Source organism: Tarenaya hassleriana, unplaced genomic scaffold (assembly GCF_000463585.1).
Source record: "Tarenaya hassleriana unplaced genomic scaffold, ASM46358v1 Cleome58, whole genome shotgun sequence".
NCBI classification, from domain to species: Eukaryota; Viridiplantae; Streptophyta; class Magnoliopsida; order Brassicales; family Cleomaceae; genus Tarenaya; species Tarenaya hassleriana.
In genome coordinates this window covers 614,443-633,099 of record NW_010968329.1, presented here as the reverse complement: position 1 = coordinate 633,099, position 18,657 = coordinate 614,443, and the positions used below count along the sequence as shown (strand labels likewise).

General features: G+C 39.2%; 1 protein-coding gene across 1 annotated transcript; it reads right to left on the bottom strand.

The window, feature by feature from the left end:
* Positions 1 to 1,303: 1,303 nt before the first annotated feature.
* Positions 1,304 to 3,495, bottom strand: LOC104798803 (flavonol synthase/flavanone 3-hydroxylase-like). Its single transcript, XM_010521007.2, has 4 exons — positions 3,162 to 3,495; positions 2,906 to 3,099; positions 1,994 to 2,321; positions 1,304 to 1,695 (listed from the first exon to the last, which is right to left on the bottom strand). The coding sequence occupies exons 1-4, from the start codon at positions 3,426 to 3,428 to the stop codon at positions 1,435 to 1,437; spliced, it is 1,050 nt and encodes a 349-aa protein (XP_010519309.1). The 5' UTR covers positions 3,429 to 3,495; the 3' UTR covers positions 1,304 to 1,434.
* Between the last annotated feature and the right edge of the window lie 15,162 nt (positions 3,496 to 18,657).

Below are 18,657 nucleotides of genomic sequence, written 5' to 3'. Positions count from 1 at the left end.
TAGATGTTTGTATATATATGTGTATGTTTTTTATTTTGTATATATATTTATATTTTTATTTGTATATAGATATGAATATATATGTATATTTTTTTTGCTGTTTATTTATTTTATTTTAAATTTTAAAAAAAATCGATTTTTTTTCATATTTTTTCGGAATTTTTTTTAAAAATATGACGTGGTATGCTGATGTGGCAAAAAAATCTATATTGTATGTATGTATGTATGTATGTATATGCATATGTATATATACATATATATGTGTTTATATATATATATGTATATATAAATATATTTGTTTGTATGTATATGTATATATATATATTTGTATAGATGTTTGTATATATATGTGTATGTTTTTTATTTTGTATATATATTTATATTTTTATTTGTATATAGATATGAATATATATGTATATTTTTTTTGCTGTTTATTTATTTTATTTTAAATTTTAAAAAAAATCGATTTTTTTTCATATTTTTTCGGAATTTTTTTTTAAAAATATGACGTGGTATGCTGATGTGGCAAAAAATCTATGTGGCGTGCCACGTCAGCCGCCACGTGGTGTGCTACGTCAGTGGTTAACGGACACTTAACACCGTTTACTTTGGCTTTAATGTCGATGACATCAATATTTTTTTAATACATTTGTACAAAATAAAATTCTTATTTTAAATTGATAACTCATGATTTTATAGCTTTTATAGAATTATTAAGATTATTAAGATTTAGTTCGCGTAGCTCAGAAAATTATTATATAAATTATACTATATATAAAATAAGTATATGAATTTTTTTAATCTTAAAAAACATATTTTCTGAACACACCCAAATTCACAAATATTCAAAGAAATACCACATAAAATACTATCCGTTAAACATGTATATACACATATATGTGTGTGCACATTTGTGTATAAACCATGTATATGTATATAAACATGTATTTGTATATGTATGTGTATGTATATATGTGCATGTTTTTCAGTTTTTCTATATTTTTTAATGATATAGTGATTGAAGTAGTAACATCATCAATTCTCCTAGATACCACCACGTAATTTTCAATCGTTGAATTCTTTTTAGCACGTTAACATTGTTAAATGCGATCATATTAGTTGGTAATAAATGTATTTAATGTTGGTAATAAATGTATTTATTTAACATAATTTACATATATTTATAGGCGTTTTCCCTTTAGCTTGCTTACTACACAAATCGAACTAAATGAATAAACAGAGAATTTTTATATAGATATTGGCAAAACTATTTTTTATAAGAACAAAATATATAAAACATATATTTAAAAAGAAGAAAATATATCATTAGTATCCTATAATCATTATTTTTCTAGTTTCCAATAGACAATATAGATCCACACAAAAGTTATTGCCATCTCACATATGATAATATATATATATAAGCAAATGAAGTTAAGCAGGGAGCTTGAAGTGATGAATCTGAATGTTGTCAAGCTGTAGTTTCCGGAAGTCGCTTCGGTTGCGGGAGACGTAGAATTTGCCCCATTTGTAGCCTTTGTACTTTGGAGGGCTTTGGTGGCTCGAGAGCTCTTCCAATGGCTTCACCTCCACGTCATGAGAAGGCATCATGAAGAATGGTATTGAGAATCTCTCCTTTGTCGAATTCACCACCACCCTATGCTCTGCGCTCCAATACTTGTCGTTTGTCCACACCTACAATCATAAAATTCGTTACATCCAAGAATTCATAGATTATTTTTTAAAAAAAAACATAAAATTCGTCACATATGATAATATATATATATAATATAAACAATTGAATTATTTCACAATTATATCAATATATGGATAGAGGATGCCGTAAGGTGCGGTTTTTGCCTCTGTGTTTCATGAACTTGCGGATCATAAAAAAAAAATATTTTTTTAGATTTAAATAATTAGAGTTCGATTTAATCCGTTAGGAATCAAAACCGATATTAAAAAAAACCAGGTTTTAAGAGAAAGATTTTACCTCCATACAATTACCAATGTTGATGACAAGGGCATGAGGGATAGGTCTAATGTTGAACCAAACCCCATCCGATCTACGACTCACTTGTAATCCTCCGACTTGGTCTTGAGCCAATATGCTCAGTACGTCCGCGTCTTTGTGGCGGCCGACGCCTAAGGCGAGATCGGGCCGAGGACACGGCGGATATCTATTTATCCTTAGAAAGCTCATTTGTTTCTCAAAATAACCGTTGAAACGTTCTTGAGTTAGGCCTAAGCTTAAGGAGATGAGTTCAAGAAGCTTAAATTCTAGTTTCTCTGCATGCCTTGCATATTCCTCACATGCCCCCCTGATTTTTTTTTTCCAAAAAAAAAACTTATAATCTACTATGATTTATTCTAATATTGATTTATTGTTCATTCAATTTAATACCATATAACTTTCTTAACCAAGATAAAACACAGGAAATATTGTAAGATCCAAAAAAATAGAAGTCTGCTATATATATATATATAAATTATATATTTATTCAGAAAATTTTGATAATCTAATAAATATTTATGGAATTTTCCTTTAAAACTAAAAACTAATATAAAGAAACCATATGAAGCTCCGATAATAATTGAAAATTAGAAAAAAAATTGGTTATTAAATTACTTTATATATGTAGATTGATAATATGATTTTTTTACAAAAAAAAATTAAATTGGATAACTATCAGAAAATTAATTCTAAAATAATTTAAGTATCTCAGACCCGTTCCATGTTTATTCGCTACAAACTTGTCTTAAATAAAAGATAGCCACCAAATAACATATGATACAGATTTTTTTATGATAATAGATGCAGGCAAAAAATTATCCAATTTCATAAAGATTACTATATATCAAAGATTAGTATTTCACCAAATTAAATAAAATACTGTGACTTTGCCTGAATTCAGAAGGTTGCTGAGGCCACTTGTTGTACACAACTCTCAAGCCTTCATCCTCAGGATCGGGGGAAGCCGGAAGAACCATCTCGTTATTCAAATACACATCGAACACCTCCTTCCAATCTCTCACGTTCTTCGTGTGTTCGCCGTCGTGATACCCCACCGGATTCACTTCGTCTCGTTTGATTTTCATCTATTAGGAAAAATACAAGTTTAGTGTGTACATATACATACATATATATGTATATATGTTACCTTCTCCTCCATCCCCATGTCAAAAAATGCCCTAGCTACGCTCTCCACGCGTTGCCTTGCCTCGCAGGGGATACCGTGGTTGATCACTTGGAAAAATCCCCATTTCTCGCAGGCCTTACCGATCTCCGAGACGACGTTTTTGGCATCCTCGGGGTCCTCGAGGCGAGAGAGATCGATCACGGGTATTTCCTCGGGTTCTTCGGGTGTGAAATTTGAGCCTGCTCTGTGTTCTGGTGCTTGGATGAAGGCTTCACCGAAAACTTCCATTGTTATGGCGGCTTTGTGATGAGGAACAAAGTTGCTCCAAAGTTGAATGGGTAAAGGGGAATGTTGGTGTGATGATAGATAAACATAGATAAGCACAATGTATGTAAAATTATTTTTGTCTTTATTATTAAAAATAAAAATATGCCAACTTGACTGTGGATGTCTTTATTAGTGACAGAAAAGATGCCATTTTGTAAAGGGAATAGTTTTCCGTGTGTATTAGATTTATAATAAAATCATTAATCCATATAATTTCCGATTACTTCTACATATAATTTTTGGGATACTTAAATGTAATTCTTTGTAGTTTCAGTGCGGATTAGATTATAACAGTGTTGTTTTAAAAATAGAAAATATGATATAAATATCTAAACTTTTATGAAAATTCCATATAAATATTTGAACTATAAAAGTTTCATACAAATACTTGAATTTTTAAAAATTCTATATAAATACCTAAATTTTTAATTTTTTTTTCTAATAACGTATTTTAGATTTATTTGGGAGTTTTTCTAAAGTCTATGTATTTATATAGAATTTTAGAAAAATTTAGATATTTATATGGAACTTTTATAATTCAGATATTTATGTGAGATTTTTATAAAAGTAAAAATATTTATATGCTATTTTTTCTTTTTAAAACCTTCGGTAGGAAAAAATATAGGAAAAATAGCTTGGAAAAAAAAAAGAAAAAATATGAACACAAATCATAAACAAATATAAAATTGTGAAATATCTCTAGGCACGGATCAATATTTTTTAAAAAATAATTTTTTTTATACAAAGTTGTTTCATATTTTGCAAAGTATATATATAGGATAAATAAGGTTGAATGAATATATATATATTTCAAAATAATAATTTAAAAATACTAAAAAAAATTAAAATATAACAGAATGTTCATGTCTAAACAAAACAATTTAGATCTATCTCCTCCTATATATTAGTGTACATTTTTTTTTATCATGAGAGCGTATTGATTGTGGCAATCTAGACAAGTGGATGATCAAGTGATAAAACTTAGACTAAACCGATTCCGCAAGGGTACAGATTCGATGTAGTACCATTGTCGAACACAAGTAGCAAGAGGTGATGGAGTCGATCGTAATTCTAGTTATGGCGAAAGTCGTTTGCAGATCGATTGGTTGGTTGGTTGAAAACTCAATAACTAAAGACATTGCAGGTTCGGAGGTTCACCGATGATATGGATTATTTCTAAAGATCTAGATTGAATTGCAGTTTTGGTAGATTCGAAAATTCTAGCTCATAAACTAGAACGTGTCCGAGTCAGGGATCATTGCTCTCTAACTAATGTTTTCTTATCAGCTTCCGCATCTCTAGATCCACATTAGAAGTATTAACGCTCGTTATCATTGTTCTTAGGTCAAATTAAGAATTCTTTATCAAGTCCCTCATATGCGTTCAAAATTAATAATTGAACTTATCTTTTGAACGAATTCCGGTTTAACTAATCCAAATCTCTTTGAAATTAATTAAACTAAGTTCAATTCATACAGGTGATCAATCTGATGAAAATAATAAGATCAATTCATAAAACCGGATCTAAACAAAACATGCAATAATTATATTAAGAACATAAATCAATCCATAACATGACTAGAATCCCTCTACAACAAATAAAATACTCCCGATCCATAGGAAAAGATGAAACTACAACAGATTCATACACTATTTTAGAAGACATAGAGAAATGAGACTTATAGAATGTAGAATCAATCTCTAAACTCCGAAATATAGCAATCCTATAGCTCCAAATACTTTCAAAAAGTTGAAGAATGAAGAACAGTCCAAATATATTGTGAAACTTGAAAATGTGCGAACTGTATCTCGGTTTCCGTATATTTCTTTTTATAGAACTCTCGAAATATCGATGTTGGAAACATCGATATCGATGCTGTCCAACATCGATATTCTCCCAAAGTGTAGCGATCTCTATGTATTGGAATGTCGATATCGACATTGTGGAAGGTCGATATCGGGAGTACCCAGATCTCGAGGTATGGAAATATTGACATCGATGTTGCGGAACATCTAGATCGAAAATTTGAAGTCTGATCTCGAGGTGGTTTGAAACGTCGATGTCGTTGTTGAGGAACGTCGATATCGAGACTGTATAACGTCGATGTTCTCAACATCGAGATTCTTCCTATTATGCTCTGAAGTTCGTTTTTCGTTCGTGACAAGTCCACAAACTTTTTTAACTTGTCCGTGATCGTCTATTTGATCTATTTTAGCTCCGAAAACACTTTTTTAGTTTCGTTTTTGTCCATGTACGCAAATATTTCTGAAATAACATCAAAGAACAAATAAAAATAGTATTCTGCCAAAAATGCAGTCTAAATACTAAATATGTACGGAAAAAGAGATGAAATGCACCTAAAACATAGGAAAATAACGTCAAAAACCGATGTAATCACGTATTTATGGTAGGGATGCAAAACAGATGGTTAGTCAGGCTCTTGCCACCCGTTTTTCACGAGTTAAAAAATCTCTGATTTCGTACCATATTGCTTTAACTCTCGAATAGAATAAAATAACAAAAATAAAAATTTAAAAATATTAAAATAATATTAAAAATGTTAAAAATAATAAAAACATTTTTTTTAAATAAAAAAACTCTTACTCCAAACCCTTTTTTTCGAATCATATTTTTCAACCCTTCTATATCCCTAATTTATGGATTGAAACATGAGATAATTCACAATTGGATACGAGTCAGATTTGGTATCTTTTATATTATATATTATATGTTCGAAAGATGACTCTGAACTCACGTTGGAAGACTTTAGAAGATCACACTGAGGTGAGAGATGACGTATACATAACGAATTACTGTACACTTTGTTTTCACCATTATGGGCCTTACTAACATCGTCGGCTCTGTCGATCCAATATGTATGTGTGATAAATGTGTATAACCAAAGTCCTAAAGATGTGATAAAACAAATTCATCGATATTCATGGAGAAAAACAACGTCGCTCTTTTTTTTGTTGAATGTTAAATATATTTACCAAAAGAATAGTTTACAATCAGTCTGCGATTGAATACAAAAACAGTGGAATCCCATGTATAAATGGATGCGGTCCAAAAACCAAAGGCAACGTGCCATGTCTTCCTAAGGTGGAATGTCAGGAGCTAAGTAGTATCAGTTTTGTAGTTCTTGGTTCCCAGCTATCGGATCAGGTTGCTTGATCGAGAAGAGTAGATCCCGCATCGTGCGGTCTAGTTTGAGTCGGATATCACGTAACGTTCGGGAGCAGTTGCGGAAGGTTTTGTTGTTTCGCTCTCTCCAAATTTCATAAGTGACAATCTGCACTGTTAACTTAGCGAACTTGGTACGACTCCTACTTCTGTCGTTTCCTCCTCTCCCTATCCAGTCTGAGCAGAGAAGAAGATCGCTCGGTGGGCAATTCCAGCATCGGTTGGCGAAGAAATCCCATAGACCTGCACTGAAGGTGTAGCAAAAAAATAGGTGTTGGTACGTTTCATCCTCTTGATTGCAAAGCTGACAGATTCTATCTACTGGTATTTCCCAGCTAATGAGAAGCAGGCGACGCAATAGGGCTTGCCATAGTATGATGGCTAACCGATGAACCAAATGCTTGAACCATACCAAGGGAGCCCATGTGACCTTGGGCTTTGGCTGTCGGACTTGTTCCTGTAAACTTTCTACAAATGAAACTCTCAAACATAATTCTCTGCAATAAGAAACAAAGATAAAAAACTTTCTGTATAGATTAACACACACCTTTATTACAACATAACACAAATATACACACAACAGATACGTATGCACAATACTCTACTCAGTTTCTTCTCAACACTTGTTGCTTTGAAACTGACTCACATATTGCAGAAACTAAACCACCTATTAGACAACACTCTGTCCCAGGAATAATTATCGATGGCCATAGTACAGAAAAATCCTATCTTGGAAATTACTCTTCGTCTTCATCCTTGCTCATCTATGGCGATACTTTGTTTCTCTCTCGCCTGATATGGTATCGGAGCTGGTGTAGCTCATTTTTTTTTACCATCTTGTGTTTTTTGTTTTCCCAGTTTCTTCCATCATGGAGACGCCTGACCCTGCATCTGTCGGTCAACACTCTTCTTTTGTTCCTGGTTCCACCATTTTAACCCCTTCAGCCGTTCCTATGGACTGCTACAGTAACCCATATTTTCTAGGTCCCAACGATCAGGCTAATCTGCAACTGGTGTCTGAACGTCTTACCAGCGCCACCAATTTCTCCACTTGGTGTCGGTCTATCACCATGGCTCTTCAAGGACGGAACAAGATCAAATTTGTTGACGGAACGCTTCCTCGCCCTTCTGATGATCACCAGGATGCTCTGCTCTGGTTCCGAAACAATGTTATTGTTTCTTCGTGGCTCATTCACTCTGTTTCACCGACCATTGCCCCAAACCTTCTCTATTTTGACACTGCTAGGGCTATTTGGCTCAACCTCATCAAGCGCTTTGAACAGTCGAACACCCCTCGGCTGTATTCCATCAAGCAACGTCTCCATGGTCTTCGCCAAGGGTCCATGGATGTCTCAACCTTCTACACTCAGATGCTTACCATTTGGGAGGAACTCAAGTCCATTAAACCCACACCCCATTGCAAATGTGGAAAATGCATCTGCAACGTTTCCCAGGAGTGGAATGAGGAAAACGAAAAGGATTTTTTCATTGAATTTCTTTTCGGCCTCAATGATTCTTATGATGCCATTAGGAGCCAGATTGTGATGCTCGATCCTCTCCTAGATCTAGATAAGACATTTCACTTGATCACACAAGTCTTATCAAGAACTCTTTCTCCACCGAGGTTCCGGTCTTCAACATCTCCACTCCTGATCTCCGAGATCATCCAATTGCTGCTTTCTAAGGGGGGACTTTCAAAGGAAAATCTAAGCCTCTCTGCACTCACTATGGCCATACCTAGCAGAAGTGTTACCGTCTGCACGATTTTCCACCGGGTTATCGGACTTCTTCATCGGCATCTTCTCAACCACCGTCTCATTCCAGGATGTCTTTGGGAGCTCCACGATAGACAAGCTTGAAAAATATAGTTGCTACGGTCTCAGATATTAAATCTCTGAATTCAACAACATGACCATGGCTCAGCTTCAGCAACTTCTGTCCCAGTTCACGAACAAGGCTACCATTGGTCCTCAGCCTTCAATCTCAGCCCAGGGAGCTCCTGAGTCTTCTAATTCTAGTATTATTGATCTCTCAGCTCTGTGTTTGCCTGTTGTTCGTTAACCCACATTTCCTGCAGATGGTTGGATCATCGACTCAGGGGCATCAGTTCATGTCTGTCATGCACGCCATCTGTTTGTTGAAATTCCTGACAGATCACCCATTTCAGTCTCACTGCCTACAGGAGAGAAATTGGTTTTGAATTGGCTGGATCAATCTGTCTGAATGATCATTTGAAGCTTGTTGATGTGATGTATATACCATCTTTTTCGTTTAATCTTCTCAGTGTTGCAGCTCTCCTCCATGACACATCCTATACAGTATTTTTTACAGCTAATGATTGTTGCATTCAGGATTCCACTCTGGGTTTAAAGATTGGACACACTAATCTGCTTCACAACCTCTATATTATGGATGATTCTTTTGCAGGGGAGGTGAGTTATGCTCTTTGTAATTCATTCACGGTTGATTCCAGACTTTGGCATTTTCGGTTGGGACACCCATCCTATGACAAAGTTAAATCGATGGCTAAAGTTCTGCACATTTCGAAGTTCACACACCATCCAGCATGTCACACCTGTCATCTTGAGAAACAAAGGAAGCTGTCGTTCAACTCGAAAGGAAACATTGCTGCTGATGTTTTTGACTTAGTACATATCGATATTTGGGGGGCTTTTGTTGTATCCTCCATTGACGGTTTTCAGTATTTTCTCAGACTTGTGATAATCTCGATTCCAGGGAGACTCAATACTTGTTGAATCTGGATCATATGACTGAACATCAGACCTTTAAGGATGCGATACAGATATCTGAATGGCAATCATCAATGGAATCAGAATTGCAGGCTCTCTTGACAAATGACACTTGGACTGTCGAATCCTTACCTCCCGACAAAAGGGCTATTGGTTGTAAGTGGATATATAAGATTAAACAACATCCGAATGGGAGTATTGATCGATACAAAGCACGTTTAGTCGCGAAGGGGTACACGCAACAAGAAGGATGGACTATCTCGACACTTTTTCACCGGTTGCAAAGCTAGTCACAGTCAAGCTTCTTCTTGCTCTTGCTACGATAAATCGTTGGAGTCTTCATCAACTTGACGTCACAAATGCCTTCCTTCACAGCAATCTGGATGAACATATCTTCATGAGTCTTTCCCCAGGACTTACTCCACCGACAGGGACTCAATTTCCTTCTAATGCTGTGTGTCGATTGCAGAAATCGATCTATGGACTGAAGCAAGCCTCCTGCCAATGGTACGCCACTTTCTCTGCTGTCTTAATCCAACACGGGTGTGTTCAGTCTCAAGCTGATCATACCCTGTTCATTAAACATCGTGGTTCTATCTTTGTTGCGTTGTTGGTATATGTCGACGATATAGTATTGACCGAAAATGATGCTGGCGCCATTTCTGATGTCAAGACAATACTATCCGATAATTTCAGAATCAAGGATCTGGGATTGCTTCGTTATTTCCTTGGCTTGGAAATCACACATCTACCAGAAGGGATTTCTTTGTCTCAAAGGAAATACTGTCTGGAGCTGTTAGCAGATAGTGGTTTTCTGGGTTGCAAGCCTCTATCTACTCCAATGGATTCTAATATACGCCTCAGTTCAGACATGGGTTTACCTCTATCTGATCCGTCGCCCTATCGAGCTCTGATTGGTCGTCTTCTTTACCTCACGATCACGCGACCCGATATTACTTATGATGTGCATAAATTAAGTCAGTTTGTTCATGCCCCTACAGATTCACATCTGAAAGCTGCTCATCGTATATTGAATTATTTGAAAAACAATCCGGGCCAAGGGTTATTCTATTCGAGCTCCTCTGAATTGAGCCTTCAAGCCTTCGCAGACGCTGATTGGGCCGCATGCTCAGATTCTCGCCGATCGACCACTGGTTTCTGCGTCTTCTTGGGCTCTTCCCTCATTTCATGAAAAACCAAGAAGCAACCCACAGTTTCAGGAAGCAGTTCCGAAGCGGAATACTGGGCTCTTGCTCATACAAGTTGCGAAATCACATGGCTTCTGCATCTTCTATCAAATTTGCAAATTTCTTTCAAGAAGCCTGTTAACCTCTTCTGTGATAATCGTTCTGCAATGTACCTCGCCTCAAATTCTGTTTTTCATGAGCGCACCAAGCATATAGAGCTTGACTGCCATCTGATTCGAGAGAACACTCTGTCCTAGGAATAATTATCGATGGCCATAGTACCTCACAAGGGTTGATTAATCTCATGCCGATTTGGTCAGAACATCAGCTTGCCGATGTATTCACAAAGGCTTTACATCCACTGCTGTTTCACTCGATTTTACAGAGATTACAACTATCAAATTTATTCCTGCCTACAGAGAGTCATCGATTTGAGAAGGGGATATTAGACAACACTCTGTCCCGGGAATAATTATCGATGGCCATAGTACAGAATCTCATCTTGGAGATTACTATTCGTCTTCATCCTTGCTCATCTATGGCGATACTCCGTTTCTCTCTCGTCTGATACCACCACTCTGCAATAATTCTAAAGATACACTAATACAGACTCATATAGAGAAACGTAATGATGAACACGCAACGAGTCTTATATTTAGTACCTGATTCGTACCACTATCCGCAAGTATACGATAGTTGTAGTACCAGGGTCGAACACGAGGACTAGGATGTATTAGTCTATCTCTAAACTAGATTAGGTGATCAAGTAAAAATATGGTTTGTGGTAAGTATCGGAATACGAGAAAGCGATATAAATTAACGGTTTGTAAAACGACGGTTTGAAGCGTTGTAGGTTCGGGATCCCTCAAGAATCGCATGGACGGTTAGTGATGCTACAATGCCTATGGGTTTATCTTCCAATTGGGGGCTTCAAGCACTTCCTCTAGAGTTTGTCTCTCCCGAGCTTAAACTCACTACCTAGAGAATCGATTCACCCATTTTCCAATGATCCAAATGATTTCTAGATGCATTAACGTACCCCATCATGAACCCTAAGCAAGCTAAGCCATCTCCCAATGTGAATAACTCACTCATTTGACATTTGGTTCCAAACATCATTCCCATATCCCTATGATCAATGTGTTCTACAATCATATCAATTAGGGTTTCAACCAAATCAATAGCATTAAGCACAAAACATCAAACCAATGGAAGAAAACTCAAAAGCATCATAGATAAGCATAGGTGTCCATACAAAAGTGGGGATCCCTCACCCACAACAAGGTTACTACTCCATATCTAAAGGTCCAAAACAGAAAACAAAAGGGGAGAACATAGAAAAGGAGAAGAAATGCTCAATGTGATCTTCAATGGTGATCTCCTTCTTCAAGATGTCTCCCTAGGTCTCCAAATCTCCCTCTCCTCTTCTGCAAGGTGTTTTTCTTTCCAAGTGTCGAGTCCCCCTTCTCTCTCCTCAAACTCCCATTTTTATGCAAGTGTTCCAGCTAGGTTTCTCCTAAAAAATCGGGCTTTTTCTTTTTGGGCCGGTTTTGATATCGAGCGGTCGCTCATTTTCTCTTCAGGGTCGCTCATTTTCTCTTCAGGGTCGCTCATTTTCTCCTTTTCAGTTAAAAGCGGGCGGTCGCTCAGAATTTCAGGCGGTCGCTTAGGAAACGGGCGGTCGCTCATAATTTCAGGCGGTCGCTCATTCTTCTCTGGCATTTCCAATTCTACGTTTTTATTCATTTTCAGGCGGTCGCTCATGAAAACGAGCGACCCGCCTGAATTCTCTGAGCTTCTCGGGTCTTCCCGAAACCGTGCTCTTCCGTGCCACACTCGTGAGAATTCTCATGGAATCGTCCTGCAAGGGAAAAACAAGCAAAAGAACCTACACATGGTCGTCTAACGTCCTATAATACCTAAAATGTATGAAGAAGTGGAGTGCACGGTGTTAGAAGAACGGTGAAAAAACCGTGTGATCAAATCCCCCAGACTTGAGATTTGCTCGTCCTCGAGTAAATATGCAATTATAAAACTATCCAAGGGTGATATGATATAGTTGGAATACGAATGGGGGTTAAGAGTGGATTGGTTATCCGGGTTAAAGTCGCTGCGAATGAAATCGACTTTGGTATACTCTATCTTTTCCAACATTCAAGCGAAAGCCTATCAATGGGATTTCCATTGCTTCTTGCGATCTAAAATGGAGTATATCCTACTTGCCGAACATGTCTCCTAAACACATCCCAATTGAGGTCTCTAAAAGTTACTTGGCCCATACTTTCACTATTTTTCTTTGCCCTATCTCTTTCCTTTTTATTCGTGTTTTTGTATTCTTTTTCTTTTTCTTTCTTTCCCTTTCTCATGCAATCCCGGGCTTCTAGGACGTTGGAATTTGACAAGCGTCACTCTTTTTTTTTCTTTTTTCTTTTTTTTTCTTGTTGTGTTCTTGTCCCACAACTTAGACCCGAGCCTTCGTTTCTGATGCACTCATGTCCCCGAATGATTTTCATTAACGAGATGATGACAGAGGAGTGTCGGGTTGCATAGTATTCTCTAGGGCTTGTTGCTTCCTATGAGCTTCCTAACTTAAAGGTCAAAGGGTGGTTTTTTAGGGAGACGTTTCGTGCTTGGTTCGTAACCTCTACTCCATCTAGACTTTAGGAGACAAAATCATCCCACATGACAGTCATTTGCTCTAGGGTTGGATCAAATATTTCTACCTCACTCGACAATCCATTCAATTCTTTAGGTGATTCTAAACTCAGCTCCTAAAACCTTTCCAAGAAAATCCTTACTCTATGTCCCCCACATCGTCATCCGACTAAATCTTTGAGAAGAAAAACTTTATGCAAGTGTATACATGCGTACCTAGACCTATATGTTATGCAATCTATTAATGTCGGTCAATGCAAGGAATGCAAATTATACACAGAATGCAAGTTTATTTTTTTCGATGAAAGTAGAGTGCAAGACTCTAAGTGTATGATGCAAATGATATGCAAGGCTCATGGATACGAGACGCGTTAGTATCACTCCCCCTCCAGACTTGAATTGAACACCGTCTACGGTGTTAACTCTCGGCTAGTGAGAAGTATCGAAAGAGTAAGTGAAAAGTGAATCGAATGGAAAGAGTAGGTGAGTTACCTCTTCCGATGGAGTGATCTTCCACTTCCACTTTCTCTTCTCTTTGTTGTGATCCAATGAGGCCTATCCAATGTGAGAGAAACTACAATGCTATGCTATGTTAGTTAAAATGAATGCAAAAGAGTAAGGGTGTAGGAGAAGGTTTTTTTGTTCAGTTTTTTTTTTTGTGCAGACGAAAATGAGCGACCGCTCGAGAAAACAAGCGGGCCACTCATTTTCTCTGAGCAAATTTCGGAACTCTTGTTTCACAAATGAGCGACCGCTCGAAAAATCGAGCGGGCCGCTCATTTTCTCTGAGCAAATTTCGGAACTCTTGTTCCACATATGAGCGACCGCTCGAAAAAACGAGCGGGCCGTCCATTTTTTCTGATTCTTCCACTTTGCAAATTGAGCTTCATTTTAGAATTCTCCTTGGAGAAATGGTTTGGAAGCAAGATAAAGGTATTCCCAAAAGTAAACTAAGATGGAAAACGAAGAATTGGAGAATGGAGAATGTACATCTCGGAGTTACCCGAGGATGCTAGTTTAAGGTCGTAGCTAGACTGTCATGCGATTCAATCGATAAGAGAAAGGGAAAGTACAGAGGTACCTCCTTCTGGTTTGATACTTCCTGGATTGTACGGTTTCAGCCTTTGTGCATTGACCAAGAAAGATCCGCCTTTTCCATTTTCGAGCTCCACGGCCCCATGAGAGATAACGTTCTTTATGATAAACGGTCCCGACCACCTCGACTTCAGCTTTCCTGGAAAAAGTCTTAGTCGGGAATTGAATAAAAGAACGAGGTTACCTCGTTTGAAGCTTCGAGGGAGAATGTGTCGGTCGTGCCACTTCTTTGCTCGTTCCTTGTAGATCCGCGCATTCTCATATGCGTCCAAGCAAATTTCTTCCAAGTGATGGAGATGTAAGACTCGCTTCTCCGCTGCGGTCTTCCAATCATAGTTTAGTGCATTGATCGCCCAATATGCCTTGTGTTCCAACTCGACCGGTAGATGACAGGCTTTTCCATAGACGAGTTAGAATGGAGTCATCCTGATAGGCGTCTTGAATGCGGTCCTATAGGCCCAAGAGCTATCCGAAATCGGGTAAATGATACCCGCATCTAACAATTTCAAGACCTCTTCCTTGACCACTTCTTTCATATTTGGGTTTCGCCTAAGCTCTTGAGGTAGGAGCTTTAGTTCCACTAGCGGGATATGTTCGGGGTCCCGATCGGTGCATGATTTTCCTTTTGAGTCTTGAGGTGTGTCAAGAATGGCGTAAGTAGTCGAGACGATGCTTCTGAGGCCCAAATTTTCATCTCCAGGTGTGAACAGGCGGGCCGCCTGGATTCTCGAGCGGTCGCTCGTTTCAACCGGAATTGGATCGAAATTGCTCAGAGATTTCGAGCGGGCCGCCTGGATTCTCGAGCGGTCGCTCGTTTCAATCGGAATTGGATCGAAATTGCTCAGAGATTTTGAGCGGGCCGCCTGAAATGTCGGGCGGTCGCTCGTTTGCCTCTGCATCACTTCAAACTGGGTGATTTCGGGCGGGTCGCCCGGAAATCTAGGCGAGTCGCCCGAAATACTTCAGAAATCTCTTTTTCAGTTTCTTGATCGTCCAGTGCCCGACTTATCTCCTCGATCTCTTCCCAATTGCTATATAGACTTGCTTCTGTGGCCATTAGTGACACTTCTAGTGGATCGACTTCACGGAATTCCCCAATCACTTCATCTGCCATCGCTTCAAGTATATCCGCATAACATACCGTATCATTTGTTGACGGTTGCTTCAAATTCTGATCGAGTGTAAACTCGACTATCTCGTCTCCAATTTTCATCGTCAATCTACCAGCTCGAACGTGCACTATGGCATCCGCCGTACTAAAAAATGGTCGGCCTAGTATGATCGGTACCTTGGAATCTTCATCCATGTCTTAGACCACAAAATCCACCGGCACATAGAATCCGCCAATCTTGAGGGGTACGTCCTCTAGAATGCCTGCTGGATATTTGATGGATCGGTCCGCTAGTTGCAAGGCCATTCTCGTGGGCTTCAAGTCGCCTATGTTCAACTTCTTGTAGATGGATAGCGGCATTAAACTCACACTAGCTCCAAGATCACATAGCGCTCTATCAATCTCGATGTTTCCCAACTTGCATGGTATAGAGAAACTCCCTGGATCAGACATCTTCGGGGGAAGTTCGTGCTTCGTAATGGCTGCGCTAATTTCGGTGCTTAACGCTACAGTCTCCGTTTCCACTATCCGCTTCTTTGTCAAAATATCCTTGAGGAACTTCGCATATGAGGGCATTTGAAGAATTGCCTCATGGAAGGGCATTGTGATCTCCATCTTCTTAAGCATTTCCGCAAACCTCCGAACTGGCTGTCCTCATTAAATTTCTTTAAATGAGAAGGAAAAGGTATCAGGGGTACCTTAGGCGGAGGCGGGATGTAGGCTGGCTCTTTCTCTTGCTCTTGTACCTTAGGGGTGTCTTCCTCTACCGCCTTGCCTTTTTCCTCTCTTGTAAGCCTTGGAGGCACTACTTTCTCAACCATCGGGGGTGTAATCTCCGGAAGTTGTTTTCGACTCCTTAGCTCGACTGCATTGATATGCTCATGGAGGTTCACCTCGTTCTTTCCGGGAAGCATTCCTTGTTGTCTTGATGAGGAGGAAGATGCAAGTTGGGCCACTTGATTGTCCAAGATCTTCAAGTGAGTTTGTACACCTTCCAATTGCTTCTTGGATGCAACTTGCTCATTTTCAATGCCCCCAATGGATACTCCTTGTGATTTTTGACCTTGGAGGATTTGAAATAGCATATCCTTGATGTCCGGGTCTTGGTCCTTGCGTTGCACTTGCTGTGGTCTATAGTTGGAATTCCCTTGATAACCTTGACTTCATTGACCTTGTTGTTGATATTTCGGTTGAAAACCCGGAGGTCCTTGGTTGTTCCGTTGGAAGGCGGGTTGAGGATTTAGCGCATTCGACGTGTTCTTGTAGGAGAAATTGGGATGATTTCTCAATCCCGGATTGTATAGGCTGGATGGATGGGGGTATTGGGTTGGGCCGACATGACATAGTTGGCTTCTTCCGCTTCTTGATCAACCATGTACATACCCGGTTGAACTTGTGCTAAATTGGGATCCTCCATAGCAGCTACTTGTTTGGCATTTGCAAGTTGGACCTTTATCTCCGTAAGGTCGGCTAGCACCGCCTTAAGAGCTGCGTTCTCTCCCACATCACCTTTCACTGAGCTTCTTCTACTAAACTCGTTGGACGTATGGTTGCGTCCCTTGGCCAGTTCTGCAATTGTCGCCTCTAGCTCTTGGAACGGGATGTCATATATGTCACCTCCACATGCTCACCAATCCAAGACCGAGTATCATCCTTCAGCTCATGGATAAAGATGGATAGAAGGTAGTCTCTTTCCATTCCATGGTGAGGGCACATTCTTTGATATTCCTTGAAGCGTTCCCATGCATCATGGAGATTCTCCCCATCTTCTTGCACAAAAGCATTAATTTGATTCCTCGCATGTTGAGTCTTGGTAGGGGAGTGTTGGTTGTAATGCTATAGGATGATCCGTGATATGACATTTTGACTTTGTATTGATTCATTGGTTTATGAATGCATTACATTCCCGTTATATGATTGGCATGTTTGTTATATTTCGGCATCCTTGAATCATTATAGAATGATTCTAAACTCCCTGGTCAGTTATCATTGTGGGAACAATGATGAATTAAGACTAGCATGAGGTGTGATTGATGCATTGGATGCATATCACAATCATGGGTACTCGTTGTGAACGAGTGACTGGTTGACCCGCATGAGATTGTCACATGGACAGAGTCATGACTTGAATCTCATAAAGCGGTTTGTTCTTGGATCCTCAGACCTGAGATGTCTAGAGTATCTGATATGAGGAGTGGCGTGTCTTGACTGCGTCAAACGTCGTCTTTAACCGGATGATCATAACGGCGTTGATCAGATACGTTCACGAATCATATGGAGATAATAGACATGCAATATGGGACTTATCACCTCCTCAATAGGAGAGATATCGCTGGGCCCTCTCGTGGAAGTCGGACTATGAAAATGCGTGGCCACGCTATAGATGAAGTTGCATCTATTTTATTAGTCGATTTGCCAAGACGAGAAAGCGGTTGAACTTGAAGGGTGGCTCAAACCATGCCCTTGTTCAACACATGATATCGTGAGATAAAGGATCAGAACTCGAGCTGTTATTGCCTTGGTTAGATCACCTCTAACTCAATTCTAAATGGGTGGTCATGGCGTCTTGCTAGAGGCTAACCATGACTTGTAGATCGGGAATGGTTCTCGAGGCTGCTGCCACTGCGAATGGGCCTACAGGGTCACACACCATTAGGGATGGACTTATATGTGAAGTTTCAGAAAGGAAGACTTGGATTTGGTCGGAAAAATCGTTTTCGGATCAAATCAGAGTGTCAGAACGTTTTCAGCCTTCTGACTCGGACCGAGTCAGTACTTGACTCGGACCGAGTCAGTTCCGTGCGAGTCGAAGCCCAGAAAGTGTTTTGGGCTTGGCTGATGTTTTGACTCGGTCGAGTCAAAGTTTTGACTCGGACCGAGTCAATACTAAATGGGCCGAGTCAAGAGTTGACAATGGGCTTGGGCTGATTCGTTCTGACTCTCTTCCGCTTCTTGATCAATCATATACATTCCCGGTTGAATTTGCGTTGGATTGTGATCTTCCACAGCAGCTACTTGTTTGGCATTGGTGAGTTGGACTTTTATCTCAGCAAGGTCGGCCAACACTGCCTTAAGAGCTGCGTTTTCTCCCACATCTCCTTTCACCGAGCTTCTCCTACTGAGTTCGTTGGACGTATGGCTGCGTCCCTTGGCCAGTTTTGCAATTGTCGCCTCTAGCTCTTGGAAAGGGATGTCATATATGTCACCT

Bases quoted from the DNA above. Each gene is read 5' to 3' on its own strand.
- LOC104798803 (XM_010521007.2), bottom strand. From the start codon at position 3,428: ATGGAAGTTTTCGGTGAAGCCTTCATCCAAGCACCAGAACACAGAGCA. The intron at 2,322-2,905 runs GCAAAGTCACAG...AAAAAAAATCAG, and splicing joins CAGCAACCTTCTGAATTCAG to GGGGGCATGTGAGGAATATG. The intron at 1,696-1,993 runs GTAAAATCTTTC...TTATGATTGTAG, and splicing joins ACATTGGTAATTGTATGGAG to GTGTGGACAAACGACAAGTA.